Genomic DNA, 23,567 nt, shown 5'->3' with positions numbered 1-23,567 from the left:
TGTCTAGAACCTTCCTTTGGACGATGAGGGATCCATCCCAATTGTAATCAAGGTAAGGAGAAGACACAGTTGACCTTGCCTTGAAGTGACTTCCCACAAAGAGTTTTGCTGCAAGGTGCGTAGTGGAGGAATGTGTCCAGAATCTCCTTGAAGCTCTTTTCTGTGAGAAATGGCCACTTCCATAAAAGCTCCAGAAGGTGTCCCCACTGCTACATACTCTTCGAAAGGCTGAACAGGTAGATAGGCTGTGAAATCTCCCTTAATAATCAGTTGCAAAGTCCTTTAGAAATACTTTCAAAACAGGATGGTTTTTTCAAGTTAATTTCTTTTAATGTCTGGTCTTCAGTAGATGTAGCTAGCTTTGGGGGATTTTAATTAATATGAAAACGCAGATAAATCAAATAGACTCTTTTTAAGAATCAGATCACTAAATGAACCAAGCAGACATATCCCTAACTCAGATTAGGTTCAAATATGCACTGATGCTTTCCACTGATTTCTTTAGAAGCCAGCTTAGCTCACACTGAATATCAACATGGCTGATGCCCTCCACTGGTATTGGAGGCACTGGGAAGATGCCTTAAAAAGAATGAACCTATAATAAGGTAGCCAGAGTTCTTCTGTAACAACATAAAACCAGGATGAAAAGTTTCATAACACTCAAAATTGAAATGAAAAAACAGCTCAGTTCATTTCTCTATGTGATAACAGACACGGTATCTCATGAAATTGTTTTGACCCATTGCAAACAGAAGGAGACAATATGATCCTTAATGGTGATCACCTTTAAATTAAATATGAAAAGAGCAAAAGGCCCACCCTCTTCGAAGGTCTCCTTCGAAGGCTTGGCCTTGATCTCTTGCAGGTCCACTACAAAAGCAGGAACTTGTTTCTGGAAGCCGAGACTTGAGAGATGGCCATAGTCCTCCCACCATTCCCAGAGGCTAATCTGACCCCCTGGTCAGGTAAATTAGCTGGCCCATCATAGCAGGAGAGAAGATTCTAGATGGATGGGCTGTGGAAAGCCTGATGAGGGAGGCCCCGGAGGCTTCTAGAGGCATAGGCACAGAGTATAAGCAGGTCAGCTAGAGGCCGACCTCACAGTGTTCTCTTTCACAAAGGGCTTCAAATTTACTAAGAATGTAGTATTTATAATGGATGTGATGCGACAGGCATTTTATTATTATAAAATTTGGAAATTTGGCCACAGACATGCACAAAGAAAAGCCACAAGGAGAAGACAGTCATCTCCAAGCCAAGAAGAAGGCCTAGAACAGATTCTTCCCTCATACTCCATAGAAGGAACTAACCCTTTCAACCCTTTGATCTCAGGATTCTAGCTTTCAAAACTTAAAAAAAAAATTTCTGTTGTTTAAGCCTCCCAATCTGAGGTAAAGTAGCAAACTAATACATTATAGGAAACTAACATGAACATTCAATGTCCCTTGGAACTTTACCTGTAGGAATTTCTGTTAGCTCATTCATACCTTGAAATTAATATATATACATATATACATATATACATACATATATATATACATATATATATATATGTATGTATATATATATATACACACACACACACACACAGGCATTTTAGGCATTTTAGCTCATCCTATTCCTGGAAGTGGAACTGTTTCCCTGCCATTTAAAAACAAATTCCCTTTTCTTGGTTTAGGTGGCCACTTTCTTCTTTCTCAGCCTTCCTTGCTGAGTCCTCTAATTTTGCCTACTCTTCAAAGTCCCCTTCTTGGTCCTCCTAGAATCACAGAATGCTGACATGAGAAAGCACATTATCTCGATATCCCCAGCACCTCATCTGCAAAGTGAAAAGAGTAGCCCGAGGAAGACAAAACCGCATATCCACCAAACTTCTTACATGTTGTCATTGGACCAAGAAGAACTCAGATTTCCATCTTCCTGTTTGCCATCCCCTAGTCCTGCCAGAAGTTCTTAAATGAACAGAGGCGGCTAAGGGCCAGCCGTAATGCATTGTAAGGAGCTAAGTTTCTATGACAGAGATTCACAAATCTGTTACTTTAAAAAAATCCATCCCTCGGGTCCTGTTTACTGGAAACTATTTCTGTTGTTGACCTGGTGTCACACAGCACCTGCTACTCACCAGGTTGTGCTGAAGGAGCCCAATTAATTTTCTACATTGATTCTTGCTTTATGGCCAGGGAGGGAGGGTGGGAAGGCAAATATTCACGGAGCTTTATTGTAATCTTGTCTGGACCCAGACCCTCTTTCTCCTTCTACCAGCAAATCTGGACTGTTTCTCTTCTCACCCGCCAGCACTATCACTTATCTAGTTCCTTGAACTGAAAATTCAGGCACCGACCTTGATATACCCTTCTCTTCCCCCTCATATCCAGCCCCTCAGCAAGTCCCATTCAGTCCTCCTCTAAAATACCTCCCACCTGGCTACCGACCACAGCAGTTCTCAGGTTACCACAGTCCTTGGGACAGCACCCTTATACATTTAGCTGATTTTCTGGATCTCACTCGTCAGTTTCTCCTTTCCATTCTTTCTCCAGAAGCAAACCCAACAGCTACTCCAACTTGACTGCTGTCAAGCTCTGTTGTTACTTCTTGCTCGGGCCAACCTGATTCTTAAAGGCCAAAATGGTATCCTTCCAACAGTTAAAAAGTCTAAGCAAACGGTTTTATAGGGAGGTTCTGCAATGATTCTCTGGTTGCAAACTGTGAAGTACGAGAAGGAAGAACCAGCTGAGTTTGGAGCCCTCGCTTCTGAAGCGCCGGGAGGTGGCTCGGCCCCACAAGATGCCTCTCCACTTCTCAGCACACGTGTTTTCCCACATATGTCCCTTCAGAGTCTTGGATGGTGAGTGGGGATGAGAGCATGCAAGAATGAATTGGACAAATACTAAACCACGACCACGACCACCTGCCATCACCAGTGGTTTATCAATTTGTAGGGACAGGGAAGGGTCTCATTTATGTCCGCAGTATCCACAGTACCTAGCACAATGTTTGGATGGAGTATTCACAAAAGGCTCATTTAAATGAAAGATGGATATACAGTAATAAAATATAGAGAAAAGGGCGCTTTCATATGTCAGCAGAAGGTAGTGGTTAAGGCAGGGGCTTTGCCGTCAGTGCACATGTGGCAGGTTGCGTCCGTTGCGTGGGCTCAGTTTCAAGGGGAGGTGTTAATACTTAACAGGATTGTTGTAGGACATGAACTAAGAGACATAATGGGGTTAGAATTGTGCCTGGCACATGATAAGCACACAATTATGGTTATTTTTATGGTCAAAATTACAGAATCTTTCTCTCATGCTCCTAATATTATCTCTTTATTGGAGATATGGCCTTACACTATTGTCTACAGGAGGTAATTCCTACTTCAGACATATTTTGCTCTGGGAAGCTGTTGAAAGCGGTTTTTCTCATAGTAAAGATGTGGATTTGTTCACCGTATTGGTGGTCTAATCCTAACATTTCAAAGATGCAGACATTATATTTCATGTGAAAAATCAATGCTGCAGAATGAGAAAATGTGAAGGTGCCCATGAAGCTGGTGCCCTGCGCTCCATTGTGACAGGGTGGCGGTGCTGGGAATGGGTGCAAAGGTCTCATCATGAGTTGTTTTCCAATGTCTGAGGGTCCTATCAGCTTATCATGTCCCTGGGGCACTGGTAAGGTCCCTCAAACAGCTTTCCAAGCAGCTGGTGCCTATTTCATAAGTAGATGCTCATGTCTTTGGCTTGGGATTTGTAATAGAAACACACTGTTCTTACCATGGTGCTGGGCATCTTTGCTCTGTGCTACCGGGGATCCAGGCTCCCTTTCTCTGCTCAGGTGCCTTACATTTCCCTCTGGCAATTAGTCTATCTCTAACTTTCAGCCTAGTCCAGGGGCAGCACTGGGTTTCCCAGGCCTTAGTGGAGGGACGGACACGGGAACCAACCAGAGCCAGTGAGCTGTAGCCAAACATTTGCCAGGGCTTATTCAGAGAAAAGCCTCTACCTTTTTCCTCCGGACTTGAACCTGGCATATGAAAGCTGGAGCTGCTGGAGCTTCTAAGTCATCTTGCAACAGTGTGTGCAGAACCTGCCTGAGAATGGAGCTGACACAGCAGAGGACAGAGCGAAGAGACAGTGGGGGAGGTACGAGGCACAGCTGACACTGCCTGACCTTGGGTCGAGCTGTGCCTGAAACCCACACCTAGACACTTTCTGTTACATGAGCCAGTGCGTTCTATTTTTTTATATGTTAGTTTGAGTCATGTTTGCTATAAACTAGAACCAAAACCTCCTTATGGTATTATAAAGTCATCAGTATTGAAAATCCATTTTACCTTTTAAAAAAGCCAATCTGGCCTGGCAGAGAGTGAAGAGAGCATGAGAACTTGGTGCTGGCAGAGTCAGGGCATCTGATAGGTTGACTGATGGGCATCCTCCACATGTCCCTGTTTCAAGCCCCACAGCCTGGGAACATTTCCTTATACAGCAAAAGGGACTTTGCAGATGTGAGTAAGTTAAGGTCTTGCGATGGGGGAGATGCATCTGGGTGAGACCCATGATATGATCACAAGTGTCCTTACAAGAAGGCGGCAGAGAGTGATACTACTGCAGAGAATGGAGAGGGGGATGTGGCCATCTCAGTGGAGGGAGAGATGGGAGGACACTATGCTGTGGGCTTTGAGGAAGGAGGAAGGGGCCAGGAGCCAAGGCATGCCAGGAATGCAGCTCCAGAAGCTGAGAAAGGCAAAAATGGGGACTTTCCTATATTTTCCCTAGAGCCTCTGGAGGGAGTAGAGGGAGCGTGTGGCCCTGTCCACACTTGACTTAGGCCCAGTGAAATGGATTCAGACTCTGGACCTCCAGAACTGGAAGAGAATAAATTCTCGTTGTTTTAAGCCACCCAGTTTACGGTGATTTGTCACGTAATAAGAAACCTAATACGGGGGAGGGGGATGGCCCTCATTCCCACTGGATTCATTCTTTGGGTTGTGAAATCGTCATTTTAGCTCAGACACACACAGGAGAGAGTTAAGGAAGACAGGGACCTGGAGGGGCTTAGAGCCTGACTCGCCATTGTGCCCCAGGCCATTTGTGCCCACTGCTTCTGTTCTCACTCTGGGACTTGTTCTCTGTCACCAGAGTTGCGTTTCCTCTAGTGCCAGGGTTCCATGCTTGCTTGGTTTTATCTCTTATCCAAACTCCTCTGGGAGGTGCAAAAAGAAAAAAATGTGTGAGTGCAGGAACTTAAAGCCTCCTGAGGCCTGCGGGGCCAGTGGGGAACAGAGAGGGAGATTTACAGAAGGGACCAATGCTTAGGCCAGCGAGAGGCACCTGCCACCCTCAGACTTCAGGCTTCAGACCAATTTCGGGAGAAAATGTCTCAGAGCCACCTCTGGGATGCTTCTTCTCCGACATGGCCTGGTATTAACATTTAATTAATGAACATTAACATTAGGCTTCTCAGTTTCCTCCATAAAGGAATGTCTGTAAGAGCCTGGTATTCGCTGAGCATGTATTACACGACAGGGACCATACCGAGAGCTCTGCAGGTAGGCGAGTCCAAGGTCACATGGGGCAGGCAGCTGAGCGGGAGGCTGCCTCAGAGTCCTCTTGGCCAGGCTGCCAGGCTCTTGGCCAGCACACTGAGCCGCTTGGGACAGCTGGATGGATGCAAGGATACCCAGGGCCTGCCTCCATGCAATCAATAAAGCCGGTTTCCCTTCTAAAGAAAACTGAAGAACCCGGCTGTAGGGAGGAGGGGCGGGGAGGACAAGGAGGTGTGCCGAGCCATCCAGCTTCAGCCTTGGCGGATGCAGCCTGGTGCAGGAAAGGATTTTCTACCTCTTGTCAGAAAGCACCTTCACCTGGTGTCTGAGGGACCAATAGCGCCAAGACTTTAGCGTCCCAGGGAGTGTTTCACTTAGCAGCACTTGGTATGAGGGAATGCAGGAGACAAAGGAACCCTCTGAAAACCCCAAAACAGTCACTAGTTTCATATTTTCCTTTTTATCTCAGAGACATGCACTTTATAGACACATCTCATTTAATCCTCATGACAGCTCTTTTAGGTGTCCATGTTATCTGCATTTATTCATAAACCAGAGCACAGGATCCTGTGGCCAGGAGGACAGAGCCCGGATTCTAACCAGCCATGTTCGACACCACAGCCCGGGACCTCAACTACCACTAACATATCATGTCTTAGAAAAAAAAAAAAGTTCCAATGAGCCTGGTGGCTCAGTCGGTTGAGCGTCTGACTTAGGCTTAGGTCATGATCTCGCGGTTGGTGAGCTCGAGCCCCATCTGGGGCTTGGGTCAGCACAGAGCCCGCTTCAGATCCCTCTCTCTCTGCTCCTTCCCACCCCTCTCAAAAATAAACATTTAAAAAAAGTTCCATTTTTGAGGCAAAAGAAATTAAAGAATGATGAAGAGACAAATGGAAGCATCCAGAAATGAGGCTTCCTCTACCTTCCCTCCAGTCCTTCCACCCTCTTCTTCCAATCACAATGTGAGACAACTGACGCTCATCACAGAAAAATCAATGTGAAATCAACACGTGCTCCTTTGTTGCAGGGCTGGGCTCCCTTAGGCCCCTGTATTCAATTTATCTATAATAAGATTTGGAAACAAAAAGGCAAAGCTGTCCTTGGAGACCACTTGGCCACGTGCTGTAAGTCCCAGCATCGCCTCAGCATTGCCTCAGCTTTGCGGCCCTGAGCCTGGGCAGAGATACCGGCTGGGCTAGTATCCACCAGGCTCACCCTCTGGCCTCTTAGAGGGTAAGGGCCGCTTCAGGTGCGGGCTGCCCTGTGTGCCCCTTTCACACAGATGTCATGAAGCATCACATTCTCGACCAGCTGAGCAGTCATGTCGAAGAGACAGACCCAAGAAAGGGCACATTCCGGTAGTGCTGGTGGCTTCCTCATGTCATGTGTACAGCCTAGACTGTCATCTACCAAAGTCAGTCTCGAACCCAGTCACGCATCTGAACTCCCGTGGATGAGCTGGCTTCTGAGACAATGACTGGCTTTCCTCTTAGGGAGTGCTTTTTTTAGCATACTTGTCCATTTTACTTCTTTCTTTGTTCTTATATGTGACACGAGGGCCAACTTGGAAAAAAAATAAGCTCAAACAAGAGAGATGCTTTAGATGGCCCAGTCAGAATTGCCTGCAAAGTCACACGCACACACACGTGTGTATACACGTGTGTGCTCACATGGCTGATGTGTGTGTTGTGACAGGCAGGGATATTGAAAGTGTCTGGGTGTCCTCACATGCTGCCCTAATAGAAGAAAAAGAAAAGCCTCTTTTATCCTTTGTTTCTTTTACTAATGGTAAGGCTTAGGAGAATTCTAATTGGAAAAGAAAGGTTAGTGTTGGTATATCTGATAAAAGTGACCTTTAGCCACTGAATGTCTTATGTTTTCCTGAGGGTCTGCAGAGAAAGCCCATCTGAAGGGCAAGTGGAGTGTTTTTTGGGTTTTTTTTTTTTTTGCTATCCAAGGTGACATTTATACCTTGAACCTTTTCATTTGACAGGTGCCAAGAAGCTGACAGAAAAGAATCTTTAATCAGTTATGAAATGATTCTCCCTCACCACAAATACCCAGCAGGGAGCAGTTACAAATGAGAAAACATCCTTTGAGGACCTACTCTGTGCTGCCTACTCTGTGCTATGGGCTCTGGGATCCAGAGGTAACAGGACAGGTGTGCTCCCTGGCCTCAAGGGTTTAAGAGCCAGCTAGGAAATTGGACACTGAGCCATAATGACAAGTGTGATGTGTCACGAAGGAGATGGGCTACCAGGGCCTATGCCAGGGGAGGTCATGTAGGCAAGGGTCTCAAGAGGGCTTCCCAGGGAAGAACCTGGAGCTGAGACTTGACAAGGGAGCAGGGGCTGGTGAAGTGAGGCGTGGAAGGAGCTTCCAGCAGAGACTGTGTGCTCAGATAGGAATGGGCCTGGACAGGAAAGGGGCCAGTGTGGTGAGGGCAGAGTGAAGTGAGAAGAAACTGGGGAGGAACACAGGGAAAGGCCATGCTGAGCCTTGCTGAACACAGTAAGTATTCCGTACTTCATCCTAAGAAGCATGGGTGCTGTTGAAGGCTGAAAACCAGAGCAGTGACATGTTCATCACTTGGCTACTGGCTGGATGATAGAGTCCAGTTAGGGACATCAAAATGGTGCAGGCAAGAGAGGATGGTGACCTGAACGAGGATAATCATCATGGAATGGGAATGAGGGGGTTATAGAAGGCAGAATAGGTAGAACTTGGTGATGGCTTTGATGGGTGAGGTCAGGGAGAGGAAGGAATCTGGATTCCTCTCAGGACAGTGATGTCATTCACAGGGGTGGGGGCCCTGGAGGAAAGGCAGGGAGGGGGCAGGTGGAGAGCCTGAGTTTGGCATGGGACACGTTGGACACAAGTCACATGGGAAACATCCAAGAGATGAAGAATGAGACGCCCTCAGGACTCAGCAGAGGGTCCAGGCAGAGACGGTTGGAAGCCTCAGGTGCCGGCACTAACTGCCACTGCACGGAGAGCAGGGGCCCAGGATGGAGCCCTGCAACCTACACACACTCAGTGCACCTGCTGCTGTCCCAGGGCTGAGAAGGAGGGAAAGGTCGAGGGGATAAGCAGGAAAGCAGGAGAATACAGTGGTATTCAAAGGAAGAAAGGCAAGGGTTTCGGAAGGAGGGATTGGGTAGCCATGTTGAATGAGGCTAAGAGTTATCTTCCTGGAAAAAAAAAAAGGCAGACTTTTTTGCCTCTTGATTACAAATCTTCCTGCTGTTTCCAAGAGTCTAAACTCCTTATCCCAGCACCAGGCCTCTCACACATGACTGCCAACCTGCATCCAAGAATTCTCCCTGGCTTCTCCCTCACCAGTGAAGCCTGTGCTGTGGCCACGCTGATGGGGCCTCTGTGGACACTGGTAGATGCGTGTCATTTGCCTCTCCAGCATTCATTCTCTCATATGTCAGTTTTTGTTTGGAGATCTGCCCCTTCCCACCCCATTCAGTCCATGGGGCGCTGAGGTCACCACGGCAGCCCTTGGTGTGGGGCACGTGGCCAGGCTAATGCTGATCAGTGCTTCACCCTCCATTGAGTGACTGACTTGGGGAGGGGACAGGAAATGTGACTGAGCTGGTCCGATCACAGTGAATCTCAAGACAGTTCATGTACAAAGGCTAATGTTCCTTTCCCGGAGCTCAGATCTGCGAGGATGTGGCCCCAGGAGAGCTGGCAGCCATGTGGGAACCATGGGAGAAAAGCTGACCCCAAAACTTGGCTTTAACACATGAAAGCAAAGCTAAGAGATGGAGCTTTAAGCTGGGCCAGAAGCCAGAGTGAGTCTGGACTTTTGAGTTGTAGGACCCAGTGAATGTCTTTTCCTTTTCATTTTTGTTGAGGGTCATGTTTCCTGTCACTTGCAACGGAATAGAATCCACGAATCCTAACTGATATAAACATGCTGTTCCTGTTACTTAGAATGTTTCCCTGTTGCCCCATCTGAGACATTTAACTGTGCTTCTCAGCGCAGCCTTCTTGGATTCTTCTGAGCTCTCATCCCTACCTCAGAGCCTGGCATTAACACATGTTCCCTGTGATTCCCCAATAGCCTCAGGCCAGGGACAACGTCTCATTCACTGTTATATCCCCGATGCCTCGTACGTCGTCCGGGGCATAAGAGTCACTTACTGGATGCTTTCTAAATGACTCTTGGAATGAATGAATGAGTGAACAAATGAATTATAAGCAAAAGTTCAATATCAAGATACAGGAAGATACTGAAGAGAGGGGGAAAAATGGTTAAATAAATGCTTAACACAATGAAAAATTAAGTGCATCCTCTCCAGTCCTGGCTAAGTCCATTTTCAAAATGCCATTATTTTAATTATGGAAATGGCCTCTCAAAAATGAAAACATGTCCCTTGTGCCTCGGTAGAATAAACCCATGTAGCTATGTTACATCAGAATAACTTCAGAGAATCTGGTATTCGAAGCTCATTAGGTCAGGTTGGCTGATTTTACCCCAAACCTAAACAGTACTCGGCACCTAACGAGCAGGCTCTGTCATTCAGGCCCAGGCCCGCCTCCAGTGCCATGCTGGGTCATCATTAGATGTCTACGGAAGACATCTAGAGCAAGCCGCTGTTACTGTGGAAACAAGCCAGGGAAGGGAAAAGCTGGCTGTCATATACAAGATGAAGGTTGCATATGGGAGGTACTGACAACCCAAGGAAACAACATGAGGCTTCCCTATGCAGAGCGGCAGCTCGGCATTCAGGTACTGAACCCAGAGCTGTCCAAACATCCAGTAAGGAGACACAGAGGAGCCTGAATGTCCTGCTTGTGAACAAGACTTCAGACTCAGATGAAAATGGTACTAAGGCTTGACTAAAACAGCCTGTTTACATGTTTTTTAAGGCGTGTTCTCCAAATTAAGTTTGGATTTAGCTTCTAAATGAACAGAGACACTTCTAAATCCAAATATTGTGAACACAGCTTTCCTCTTTCTGCATTCACCACCTCCCACTATTTTCTCCATATGTATACATCTGTATATATATGTATCGTTTAGAATGAAACCCACCAAGGGGCACCTGGGTGGCTCAGTCGGTTAAGTGCCCAACTTCAGGTCATGATCTCATGGTTCATGAGTTCGAGCCCCGCGTCAGGCTCTGTGCTAACAGCTCGGAGCCTGGAGCCTGCTTTGGATTCTGTCTCTCCCTCTCTCTCTGCCCCTCCACCACTCACACTCTTTCTCTGTCTCTGAAAAATGAATAAATGTTAAAAAAAAAAGTTAAAAAAAAAAGAATGAAACCCACCAAGATAAGCAGAATGTGGAGCTCCGTGCAGCATTTACTCAATGTATTATCATATTCAATCCATGCTTTGGGTTTGAAATGCTTAAGGCTTCATTTTTTTAGTGACACATTTCTAATGATCCAACCACTAGATTCAAAATTAAAGCAGGCTTACGGATACTGCTTTGCTAATCTGGTGGTAATTGGGGCTTTCAAAGATGTTTTAGCTGCTCTTCCTGTTTGAAAATCTAGGATGAACCACGATTTGAGACCCTTTGTTCTTTCTGCCAATAATTAGTTGCCAGAACTGAACACCATGAAAGACCAGTACACAGAATCTGGGAAACCCAGTACAAAGCCCAAAGGAGAGAAATGAGAACTGCAGGAAAGAGCTATGAGGGGCAGACAGGCTGGGGTACCTTATCTGATTTTCCTCGTTGTCTACCAGGAAGAACCAGCGGAACTTCACAACCAAGGAGCTGCAATTGGTGATAGTTATATATCGGATCACCTCTGTATCATTCAGGATGCAGCCAAAATCCAGCTCCATGGTCTCAAAGCTGAGGTTGGGGTAGTTCACTTCTCCACGCAGTCTCAGGCTGTCTACTTGAGGGTGCTCTACATACTTGATTGCTAGAATTTCTTCTGCTACCCAATTGTTCAAGTCATTTCTATAGGAAGGGTCAAATTTGACCAGCAAGTTTTTTTCTCCATCAATCTCCAGTTTGATAGGCTACAAATAAGACAATTGGCAATTACCAACCTATACGATGCATTTTCAACCTGCTCCGTGGAACAGGAAAACCAAAGTTATTTATACATATTTATGGAAATACACACATACAGATGCACATATCAGTACAAATAGATTAGTATGAAATACATACACAGCCACATTTCTTTTGTCCATAATTATGTATTCACACTTAAACATAATTAAATAGCTGGTATATCTAAATCCATATGGATATCTACACTATATCGATAACTATGGATATTTTATATACATATATGCACACACATCTTTTATTGGTTGAACATGAAAGCAAGGAAAATCTGGATGGGAATCATTTGAAGGAAGAGATTTTATTTTATTTTATTATTATTTTTTTCATTTGTTGAGGAATCAAGATACCATTGCATGATTAGATTTAAATTTAATCTTAAAAATTAACCTGAAAATTTCTTTATTTGATTAGACACATATCTAAATTATAACCAGGAAATGCAAATAATATTTCCATGTATTTACTGATAGACTAGAATTCTAAATTATTACAACATTGAAACAGGTTTCTTTAGAGTATATGTTTTCACTTACTTTTTTTTTTAAGATAATTTATTGTCAAATTGGCTTTCATACAGCACCCAGTGCACATCCCAACAAGTGCCCTCCTCAATGCCCATCACCCACTTTCCCCTCTCCCCAACCCCCATCAACCCTCAGTTTGTTCTGAAGGAAGAGATTTTAATAATAGTTGTGAGGTTATAAGGATTGCGAATTGCAAAAGCGAAAGTCTGCAATGAATAACTTATAAAATATTCTTAACTGAATATAAATTAGATTGTAAAATGCTCTTCCTAAACAAGTGGGAAACATTCTTGGCTTAAGAAACTTTCAAAAGGCTTTCTAAAGCCCTAGGGGAGGGGCTCTGTAGAGGGTGACCCAGAAAAGGATGGATTAGGCAATTTAATTTCTTTTCTAATGCCTGCAATTCTAACTCTTAAGCACAGTGTTATTTACTTTCTGCTGTCTTCTATTCAACTTAAAATGACACTCCCGGAAGCTTGACAGAGTTTATTCAGTAGATTATGTTTATTCTTTTCTCTCTTTGATTCAAATCCCCGTGTGTTTCTGGATGTCAAGGCCACTGGAATACCTTACCATAGAAAGCCTGGCTATGAGTTAGCTTTTTTAGGAATTGCTCAATTCCCACAGTTAATCCACAGGAAAGCCACCTCCTGGTTTTGCAGAAAGTGCCCTGAGGCAGTTGGGAGGCATGCACACAGGGATGAGTCTTTCAGAGAGTACTTCCCTCTCTGCTGAGTTTTCAGGTTCAGGTATTTAACTGTGCACTTCAGTGACATGATTAGATGGCTTCTGTTGATAAAGCCAATCACCTGATTCAAGAATCAGAGAGAGGGCAATGACTCCTCAGGCAGCTAATCCCATCTGAAAGTGTGGCCTGTGCTTGTACAGGTGGCTTGGCAGAATTTAGAACCCATTCTTGCAGACGGTAACACATGGTATTGCAATGCCTGGTATTTAAATATCTTTGAAGATTGAGTTAAACATTTCCCTCCTTTGTTGTTTTGTAGAAATCATACACATCCACAAAAATTCACATTATATATAAAAGCACGAGGAGAAGAAATTAAAAACTCATCCACAATTTCACCATATATTATTTCTCAGAGTTAACATTTTGTAAGCATGAGTCCAGACATAATGGATGGATAAATAACATTTTTACAAAAATGAAATTAAACTAATTTATTTTTTAAATGTTTGATTTTTTTCTCAAAAAAAAAAAAAACCACTTGAAAAAATATTCTTACACAAGAGATAATAATCCTAAAACCATAAACTCTGGAGCCAGACTTCTTGGGTCAAAATCCAGCCTCTGTCATTTACCAGCTCTGTGAATGTCAGCAACACTGCTTAGCCTTCCTAGCCCTGGGTGACTCTCTCTCTCAAAACTCTGTAGCCATTGCTGCATTGTCATCTGGCACTAAGTATTACGGTGGAGAAGTCGAAGTTAGTCTAAACTCTTCCCTTGATGGATCGGTCCCTTCTTTTCTGCATAGAGGCCATAGAATTTTTGGATTACCAATAAGACCAGTAATTTCACCAAGATATGACTCACTGTTGGATATTCCATAACATTTTGTCCCAAGACAAGGTATGGCGTTGCTTTTAAAAATCTAAGCCTCTTATCCAAGCCAAATAGTTCCCTGCCCCTGAGGCACCAGGGTTACAAGTGTATTGCTTATCCTTGTGGAGATAATGTATGGATAAAAAAAAAATCACATTCATATATGTATTTAAAATTTTTGTATACACATGATAGTACACTGTGCACTCTTGTTCTGCAATTTGCTTTTTTCACTGGGAGATCACTCAGTGCATGTGGAGCTGCATTTTATTCCATCATATAATTCCGCCATCATTGATTTAACCAATCTCCTACTGATGGATATTGGCTCCCAATCTTTGGCTCTTATAATCACTGTTACAATGAATACCCTTGTCTCTATGTTGAATATTGTGTCTATATCTGAAGGGTAAATTTCTAGCAGAAGAATAACTCGGTCAAAGGGTATGGACATTTGAAATTTTGATAGCTGTAGCCATATTGCCTTCCAATGTATACTTCCCCAACACTGTGGGGGTGCCTATTTCTACATGCCCCTCCAACACAGAGCACTATCGAATTTTTGCTCTTTGCCAATCTGATAGGAAAATTAATTTGCATCTCTTCTAATGTGATTAAACTTGAACACATTTTCATATATTTAAGAGACATTTTATTTTTCTTTCTGTGAACTATATTCATTTCCTTTGCCTATTTTTCTATTGGTGTTTTCCTATTGATTTGTAAAAGCTCTTTATTTATTTTTAAATATTTATTTATTTTTGAGGAGAGAGAGAGAGAGAGAAAGAGAGAGTGTGAGTGAGCGGGGGAGGGGCAGAGAGAGAGGGAGACAGAATCTGAAGTAGGCACTAGGCTCTGAGCCCAGTGCAGGACTTGAACTCACAAACTGTGAGATCATGACCTAAGCCGATGTCAGACACTCAACAGACTGAGCCACCCAGGTGCCCCAAAGCTCTTTATTTTTTAAACTATATGTATGCTTTTATTAAAGTTACACATGCAAATAATATGAAAGGCCCAACTGTGCTAGCAGAACTATTACAGGAAGCAATAGTTCCTGACCCAACCAGGGATCCTAACAGTCCAGAGACCACCATCAATTTGTGTAGTAGGACTGGTCTACAGAACAGCTTCCTTGGGCAGAGAAGGGGCGATCAGTTGGTGGACATACCCCAGACACCAGTTATTATCCTGGAGGGCTAAAATCACACTAGAAACACTGAAGTTCCCCTGGCACTTTGATCCATTTCTCTGGGAAGAGCACTTATCTTTAGATCTGGGGATAAAAGCCAGCTGCCCATGTTTTTTGTGTGTGGGGTCAGGTGGGACAGCTGTCTAGTACACATGGAATCTCTCTATTTTCAGTGTTCTCCTCACACTTGTTGCCTCCGAGCCCATGCTACTCAGCTTGAACGACTCTCATGTCTCTGCGGTCTCACAGGAGAATTTTCTAGAATGCTGGTTTTTGTGCCCGTGCCCTTTTGGTCAATCCACTCCATCCTCATTCTGTCTTCTAGAATTTGTTTAAATCTCCCATTATCTGCTTATTACCATCTTCTTCCTTCTTTATTTTACTGTTCTGGGCTTCTTTCCTTCTGAACATTTCTACTTTTATCTTAAGATTTCAGGAGGGACAAGAGAGTGTGTCTAATCTACCACCCAGATGGAGAAAGCTGCTCATATCTGAATTTTCACTTTATCATCCATTTGTTCTCCTCTGCCCTGTGAGCTTACCCTTCATCTCCACTTTGAACACTTGAATCTCATCTTTAAGCTCTTTTTAAAGACAGGTCATACCATCTACCACTTCTCTGAGGCTGCAGAAAACTACATTCATACTTTCGGTCTCCTTCCTTGTATAGGCTCCCTAGCAGTAGGTTTTTCTTCTGCCTCTCCCTTTTATTTCTCTATTCAAAGATCTTAGCTGGTGTTTTCCCAGCTCAGGCTTGAAGGAAACCCACTAAGTAATTGGTGGGGAAGGGAGGGTGGTAGTGCAGTTTACAGCCACCAGTCAGGTATTGTCTGCAACCCTTTCACTAAGCACCTCTGTCCCCCCATCTCCCTCCAAGATCCATCTCCCTGAGCGAGGCTCACGGCAAATCTCCTTCAGTCATGGGCTCCCTCTTCTGAGATCTCAGGATTGCTGCCTGCCTTCCCTCCCTCCTTTTTACCTCTTCTTCATTAGCTGTCTCCCCAGATTGGGAGGCTGAACACAGTGGTGTATGGATCTGGTTTCTCCCTCACTCCTTCTCTACAGCTCTGCAGTGCCACTGGCCGCATGGCCCCGCCATTCCCACCAATGTCCGCATGTTCCGCAAAGGATCGCAGGGGTGATCTTTTTTTTTTTTTTTAAAGTTTATTTGTTTATTTTGAGAGAGAAAGAGAGAGTGCAACTAAGAGAGGAGCAGAGAGGGAGACAGGAAGAGGGAAAGAGAGAATCCTAAGAAAAGAGAGAATGCTAACAGCATAGGGCTCTATCCCATGAACCGTGAGATCATGACCTGAACTGAAATTAAGAGTTGGACACTCAACTGACTGAGCCACCCAGGCGCCCTGCACAAGGGTGATCTTGTAGGGATGTTTAGAGAACACTGCATCCTGCGTCAGACTGGGGAGGCTCAATAGCTCACAGTCTCCTCCCCCAGCCCAGTTCAGATTTCTTAGTATCTGGAGATGGGCTCTCTGGTTTAGCGACTGGGTTTTAGCCATTTCCTTCTTGCTTAGAGTATGGAACTTTGCTTTAGAAAAGTAGAATTAATAGGTTTCTATTATCATTAGTGGGAAGTCACTGTTTTCTGAAGATTACAATGGGCAAGAATGAAGGGTTATCATAATGAGCCAAAGTTCTTACACCATTAATAACAGTTGGGTGAGGGACACCTGGGTGGATCAGTCAGTTAAGAGTCTGACTCTTGATTTCAGCTCAGGTCATGATCTCAAGGTTCATGAATTTGAGCCCCACACTGGGCTCTGCACTGACAGCAATGGAGCCCACTTGGGATTCTCTGTCTCCCTTTCTCTCAGCCTCTCCCTCTCCCCCATGATCTCTCTCCCTTTCTCTCTCTCAAAAATAAATAAATAAATAAATAAATAAATAAATAAACAAACAAACAAACAAACATTAAAAAAAATCATAGTGGAGGGGCGACTGGGTGGCTCATTCGGTTAAGCGTCTGATTTCGGCTCAGGTCATGATCTCACCACTTGTGAGTTTGAGCCCCCTACTGGGCTCTGTGCTGACAGCTCAGAGCCTGGAGCCTGCTTCAGATTCTATGTCTCCTTCTCTCTCTGCCCCTTCCTCGCTCGTTCCCCCTCTCTCTCTCTCACATATAAATATTTAATAAAATTAAAAAATAGTTGAGTGATATTGGAATTTATGACATATAAATCTTCTTTATTCTTTCCTCTTTGTTTCTTAAATTCTTCCTACCTGTCTGCACTGAAATTAGGTAGCATGCTGACATTATTCTCTTCCTTTGTCACACACACAACTCTCCTAGGAGCTTGTTAAGACAGCACTCTGTCAACTTACCTCAGGAGTTAATGGCAGTGGAGATTTATCAGTCTCGCAGATACAGAAGGGTCTGCTTGTGGAGAGCAACACATTCACTGGCAGGGTGGAAATGTTCTTCATGACCAACGGCTGGTAATCAGGTTCCAGGACAGTGTTTGGTTTCTGCAAAAAGGGAAAAAGAAGAAACCAAGTTATGATAAACATGTAAGCCTTTAGCAACCAAAGTCTCATCATCAGTGTTAACAACAGAATTAGCATTCCCCACCCCTCCTTGCTCTCTGTCTCTCTTTCACTGTCTTCCCCCATCCTTGTACAGACTTAGATAATTCATTCGCAATTTATGGTGGACTATTGAAAAGTGATCCTACATAAGCCAGAAAACAAAATTAGATTTCTTGCTCTCTTGTGGCCAGGTTAAGAACACCTATACGTGCCATGCCTCTGGATAGTACTATTACTATAGAAGTTTCCAGTGTCATAAAACAAAGTCTAATAATTAGTGATACCTAATGGAAGAACCCATGCATCATTATAATGAACAAAACATTATTTTCCTTCTATTTTTTCTATGCTCAAAATATCCAATTTGCAAAAATATATACATTTGTAATATATTGTTATATTGACAAAATGCTCATAACTATTTCTGTAAATTTTTCCCAATAACACTGGGATCGTTGATGTAGAAGCATCTTTCCACTTTCTTAGATACATCAAATTTCATTCTTCAACTGAAGAAAGCATCAGCAATGGATCTTAACCTGAAAATTTCTGGTCAGACTGAATTTTTCTCATTCTAATGTTGGAGTCCACATCATTTCTTGTGTGCTTTGGAAAGGGGGTCTTTTAATAACAGCAGGAGGCAACAGAAGCCTCAATCTGTGGCTTCCAACAATAGACTCCCTCCAATCATTCCCTGGCTCTTCCACAACTCTGGCCTGTTTTCCCCAGGCCTCATGGTTTTGATTTGCTGTTCCAATTTCAGTTAAATCATTCTGATTCTATATTTTGGTCTGACTCTGTCTCTGCTTCTTTGTTCAACACAATCTTCCTTCTCCTGTGGTTCCTGGCTCCCCTGGCTCTGAGGTGCTTAGGTAACCAGTGCCCATTGTGTCTTTGTTGGCTTGGGCTGCTATAACAAATATCATAGACTGGGTGGCTTCAATAACAGATGTTTCAGAGTTCTGGAGGTTGGGAAGTCCAAGATCAAGGTGCCAGCAGATCCGGTGTCTGGCTTTAGATAGCTATCTTCTCACTATGTCCTTGCATGGCTGAGAAGGAGATGATCTCTCTTGTCTCTATTTTTCAGGGCACTAATCCCATTCTTTTTTAAAAAAATTTTTTAATGTTTATTTATTTTTGAGAGACAGAGACAGAGCACAAGCAGGGGAGGGGCAGCGAGAGAGGGAGACACAATCCAAAGCAGTCTCCAGGCTCCGAGCTGTCAGCACCGAGCCCGATGCGGGGCTCGAACTCATGAACCATGAGATCATGACCTGAGCCGCAGTTGGACGCTTAACTGACTGAGTCACCCAGTCGCCCTAATCCCATTCTTGAGGTCTCTACCTTCATGACCTAATCATCCTCCCAAAGGCCTTACCTTCAACATCATCACACTGGGGATTAGGACTTCAACATGTGAATTTGGGGAAGACACAAACATTCAGTCCATAACAGTTAGCTCAAGCATCCTGCCTCGGCGGCACTGTTCGAGATCCCTACGCACTCCCAGAGTTCTCTGAGGGGCTCAGTCTGGCACTTACCATGAGATGCCAGGCATTGTTTCCCTCCCTCTAACATGGCAATACAGGCACTGAATTCACCTTGTATTTGCAGATGATGATATACTACATTTTGTGAGAGGGATGAAGCAGCACTTTTGGGCCATACAAAGCTGTCCACTCAGTGACCTTCCCCCAGGCCGCTGTGTCACTGCAGAAAGCACTGAAGTGAAGAAGCCATAGTCGGTTGGTTTTGGCAAGAGGCCACTTAGAGGTTAGAGATGAGGAGGAGTCGATGCACACAGAGCCGTTCTATTTTAAAATGACCCCTTCTCTCTGGGTTGTTTGTCTCCCCAAATATCAAGAGACAGGTTTTGCTGGTGGACTTCATGAAGCAAACTGGCTGCTACTTTCAGTTGACCTTTTCAATTCCCCAGAGATGTGATTTCATCTGTGTGCCTTAGGAATGGCATCACAGTTATAAAGTAGATCAAATCTGAGGAAATGGTTATAGAAAAATTCTTCCCATAGGTAGGGCTGGTATCATTATAGTCTAATGTACTAACTCATATATGCTGCCTTGAGCCCAAAATGAGACAGGACAGATAATTTGGTGTTATGTAATTAAATCTGAACACCAACACCAACAGGCCTCTTGTGCATACTGGTTTAATAAAGTTGCATTTCTTCATTGTCCCTGGTGTGGCTTAAATATGAGCAGGAAATAAACAATGAAAAATATACTAGTTGGACAGATTTCACAATTATAATATTTGGGGGGGGGGAAGGAGAGAAGGGCAAAAACAAACACGGAGTTCTGACAATTTGTTTTTTAATTCGATAAGTTGCTGCCATATATAAAATATTTGCTCTTTTATTTTAGTGATAAACTCAGAGATGTAAACAAGAATATGTTAAAAAAAAAAACAACCCAAGACTTAAGGATATAAAAAAGAAGGAACACTATACACACATTTTTATGGGTGTTTATAGGCTTAGAAAAAAATATCTAATAAGAAACCGGGCTGCATATTTAACATACACTGTAATGTCTTGCAAAGAATAGCTATTCAATAAATACTTACTGAATTTTCTCTGAATAGCGGAATTTAGAGGAAACATGATGCCACCAAATTTGGTGCAGCTGTTGCCAATAAATATCTTTCCTGATTACTTAAAAAAGGAAGAATTTAAAACAGTAATGAAAACTTAGTAACTCTGGCAGAAACTCCTGTAGTATTTTCTTGTTATATGTCTCATGGAGCTTGTTTCAGCTGGTCTCTCATCCTGTAGCTGAAACCCTTATTCTACTTCTTCAGTGTCTGCTTTCTGCACTAGTCCATTAAGCCAGGGTTTTGCCTTGCCTTGGCGGCCTAATATAATGTAAGTGCTCAAAATTATCTGTTGGTTTGAAGTAAACTTGTACATCTCACCTCCCTTACTTGATTATAAGCTCCCTTACTCATATGCTAACAGAGCACTTTATCCATGGTGGGTGCTCAATAGATATTTATTTAATATTAACAAAATATAATGAAATCCACTAACAGAATAAATGGTCTTGAACATTCTCCTGCAAGCCTCCAAGTAGTGAAAGGAATCCTGGTTGATTGCCCCATGATCAGTTAGGCACTGCCAGACATAGCCCATTTGTACGACACCATGTCAGGACTTAGCTTGGATTATGTACATCCCACACTATGGAACAATGGCTTACTTAATACCCAGCTTTCCCAGTTGGCATGAGGTTCATCTGGGTGGGTCTAGTCTCACTGCTATATCCCTAGCACTCAACACAGTGCCTAGGACATGGTAGGCCTTGATAAATACTCCACTCAGCAGCCAGCATGACTGTTTAATTGAATAAATCTGACCATGTCACTCCCCTCCCTCCCTAAAGCCCTCCAATGGTCACCCAGAACAAAACCCAAAGTCCAGAACATACCTCCCAGCCATGTCAAATTCCTCTGGCCTCTGCCCATTTCTCTAGATGGACCTCATGTCATTCTGGGCACGTTCTCTAAAGTGGCCTTTCAGTTGTATATATTCACCAAGCTCTTTCCTAACTTGGGCCCTTCACAAGTGCAGTTCCCTCTGCCTATTGATTCTCTGCTTGTCCCTCATCACCATACTAACTTCTATTTCTCCTTCAAGTCTCAAGTCTAGGCACTTGCTGACAGAGCCATCTAGGACCACATGTACAAATATGGCCATGTCTCCAAGACATGTTCTCGTAGTGCCTTATACCTTATCTTCATAACACTGTTTAGAATTGAATCTTAAACAACTAAATTGTAATAATTTGTTTATGGTCTATAACCCTGACCAGTCACTTAGCTTTGACGATGTCAGGCTGGTTCACCAGATTTCCAGCACCAATGCAGTCCTCAACTCAGAAGAGGCATTCTCTACCTATCTATTTTGAATGGTACATAATTCTAGGATGTACCTATTCTAGGTACATAATTCTAGGTACATATTCTAGGTACATATTCTATTCTAGGTACATATTCTAGGTACATATTCTAGGTACATAATTCTAGGATTCTGCCAAGGAGTACGTCCAGTCCTGCTGTGATGTCTCCTTCTGCCTCTTCGCCATCCTGACCCCCCTGCCCTGAGCAGCAGCCATTCTTCATTTCCCCTGTCCTATGCCTCCTCCATTTAGTGCTTGTCCTTAATAGTTCTATAAAGTCATGGGCATTTATAGCCATATAAATTAAAGAGTATGAATCAAAGAGTTTAGGTTGATTATTCTCAAGCAGTGTTAGGTGACCGCATAACAGCTTAACTTGCATCTCTGTTCCCTTACATATATGATGGAATGATAATAGAACCCATTGCATAGATTGTTGTGAGGAAACAACTGGGAAAATGTAGTTGAGGAACATGGCCTGATGCCAGTGCCCACCAATCAGTAAATGGTAGCTTTTCTTACTGATTATTATAATTATCAACAATTCTACTCTAAGCTTTTCTATACTGAGATGTTTATTTCACCTAGTTAGAATAAAAGGATCAACTAAAATGCATTTTCAGTGCACTGGAATACGCCTTCATTTACTTTGTCTTATATATCAGGAACGAGGCAAGTAGAATTTCCATAACAATTCACGTTTCAAAGGAATGTAGGTTTAGATTCAGAAGTTTTAGTTAAATGTGTATTGGTCTCTGAAGCTTAGAAAACATTCACTGGGTGCAGGTATAACAGGCTTCCCATTAATTTAGCTTCCAAAATGAAAATGTGAACGTGCTGACCCCTACTTAGTGCACCTGCCCCAGGCAGCACTGACCTTCTCCAGTCGGTATATGAGCTGTTTGGTGGAGAGCTGGATAAGTGGCGCTATAAACTCACAGATGATATTCACAGTCATCAGCAAGCTCTTCCCCTTCTGTGCCCCGATGATGGCATGGCACACCAGCTTTTCTTTGACTATCTGTAGATGAGACACATCAGCACTTGTGGAAAATCCATAGCTCAGAAAACTTAATTCTCAAAATCAACAAGCTGATTCTCAACTACCTGCCTGGTGACACCAGGAAAGAGCACATTTTTCCAAATAGTGCATTTCAGGGATTGCTCTCTGTCACACAATTAAAGTCTGATTGGTTGAATATGTCCTGGATGTGTTTGTTTCTGACTGCTCCCAAGGACACAATCAATTTACATTCAGTTCAACCTATATATACATATATATTACAGGAAAATGTATCATGCATCAGAACTGCTAGGGACTGAACATACAAAACAGACAAGGCAGACAAAGCAGGTAAAATCCTTACTGGGCTTATGGTTCGGGTAGATACATGATTTCTTATCAAGCTAGGCAGGAACTATGGCTAGAAAAATTTTGCCTTTCATGCTTGAATGTTTAAAAATCATGCTGTAGATTCTCCCAACAAAAGGAGTCCAAGGCCAGATGACTTTCCAGGGGAATTCTACCAAACATTTAAATAAGAGTTAACACCTATTATTTTGAAGCTGTTCCAAAAAAAGAAATGGAATAAATACTTCCAAATTCAATCTCTGGGGCCAGCATTACCCTGATTCCAAAACTAGACAAAAAGACCCCACTAAAAAGAGTTACAGGCCAGTACCCCTGTTGAACATGGATGCAAAAATCCTCAATGAAACACCAGCAAATCAATCAATGTGATACATCACAGTAATAAAAGAAAGGATAAGAACCACATGATCCTCTCAATAGATGCAGAGAAAGTGTTTGACAATATACAGCATCCCTTCTTCATAAAAACCCTCATGAAAATAGGGATAGAAGAATCATACCTCAAGATCATAAAAGCCACATATGAAAGACCCACCACTAATATCATCCTCAATGGGGAAAAACTGAGAGCTTTCCCTTTAAGGTCAGGAACACGACAAGAATGTCCACTCTCACCACTGTTGTTCAATATAGTATTGGAAGTCCTAGGCTCAGCAACCAGACAACACAAAGAAAAGGCATCCAAAGTGGAAAGGAAGAAGTCAAACTTCCACTCTTCACAGATGACATGATACTCTGTGTGGAAAACCCAAAAGACTCCACCAAAAAATTGCTAGAACTAATCCATGAATTCAACAGTCACAGGGTATAAAATAAATGTACTGAAATCAGTTGCATTTCTATACACCAATAATGAAACAGCAGAAAG

At 43.2% G+C, this 23,567-nt stretch overlaps 1 protein-coding gene across 30 annotated transcripts in view; it reads right to left on the bottom strand.

The window, feature by feature from the left end:
- Positions 1 to 23,567, bottom strand: part of HYDIN (HYDIN axonemal central pair apparatus protein) — a 433,865-nt gene that overhangs the window by 144,804 nt on the left and 265,494 nt on the right. For all 30 annotated transcript variants that reach the window (XM_045046329.1, XM_045046327.1, XM_045046336.1 and 27 more), the window contains 3 exons: positions 22,205 to 22,348; positions 17,209 to 17,352; positions 11,220 to 11,533 (listed from right to left, as the gene is read on the bottom strand). In XM_045046329.1, the coding sequence (XP_044902264.1) occupies positions 11,220 to 11,533; positions 17,209 to 17,352; positions 22,205 to 22,348 (602 nt within the window). The remainder of the gene's footprint in view (positions 1 to 11,219; positions 11,534 to 17,208; positions 17,353 to 22,204; positions 22,349 to 23,567) is intronic.

Source organism: Felis catus, chromosome E2 (assembly GCF_018350175.1).
Source record: "Felis catus isolate Fca126 chromosome E2, F.catus_Fca126_mat1.0, whole genome shotgun sequence".
NCBI classification, from domain to species: domain Eukaryota; kingdom Metazoa; phylum Chordata; class Mammalia; order Carnivora; family Felidae; genus Felis; species Felis catus.
This window is presented reverse-complemented; position numbering and strand designations above follow the sequence as displayed.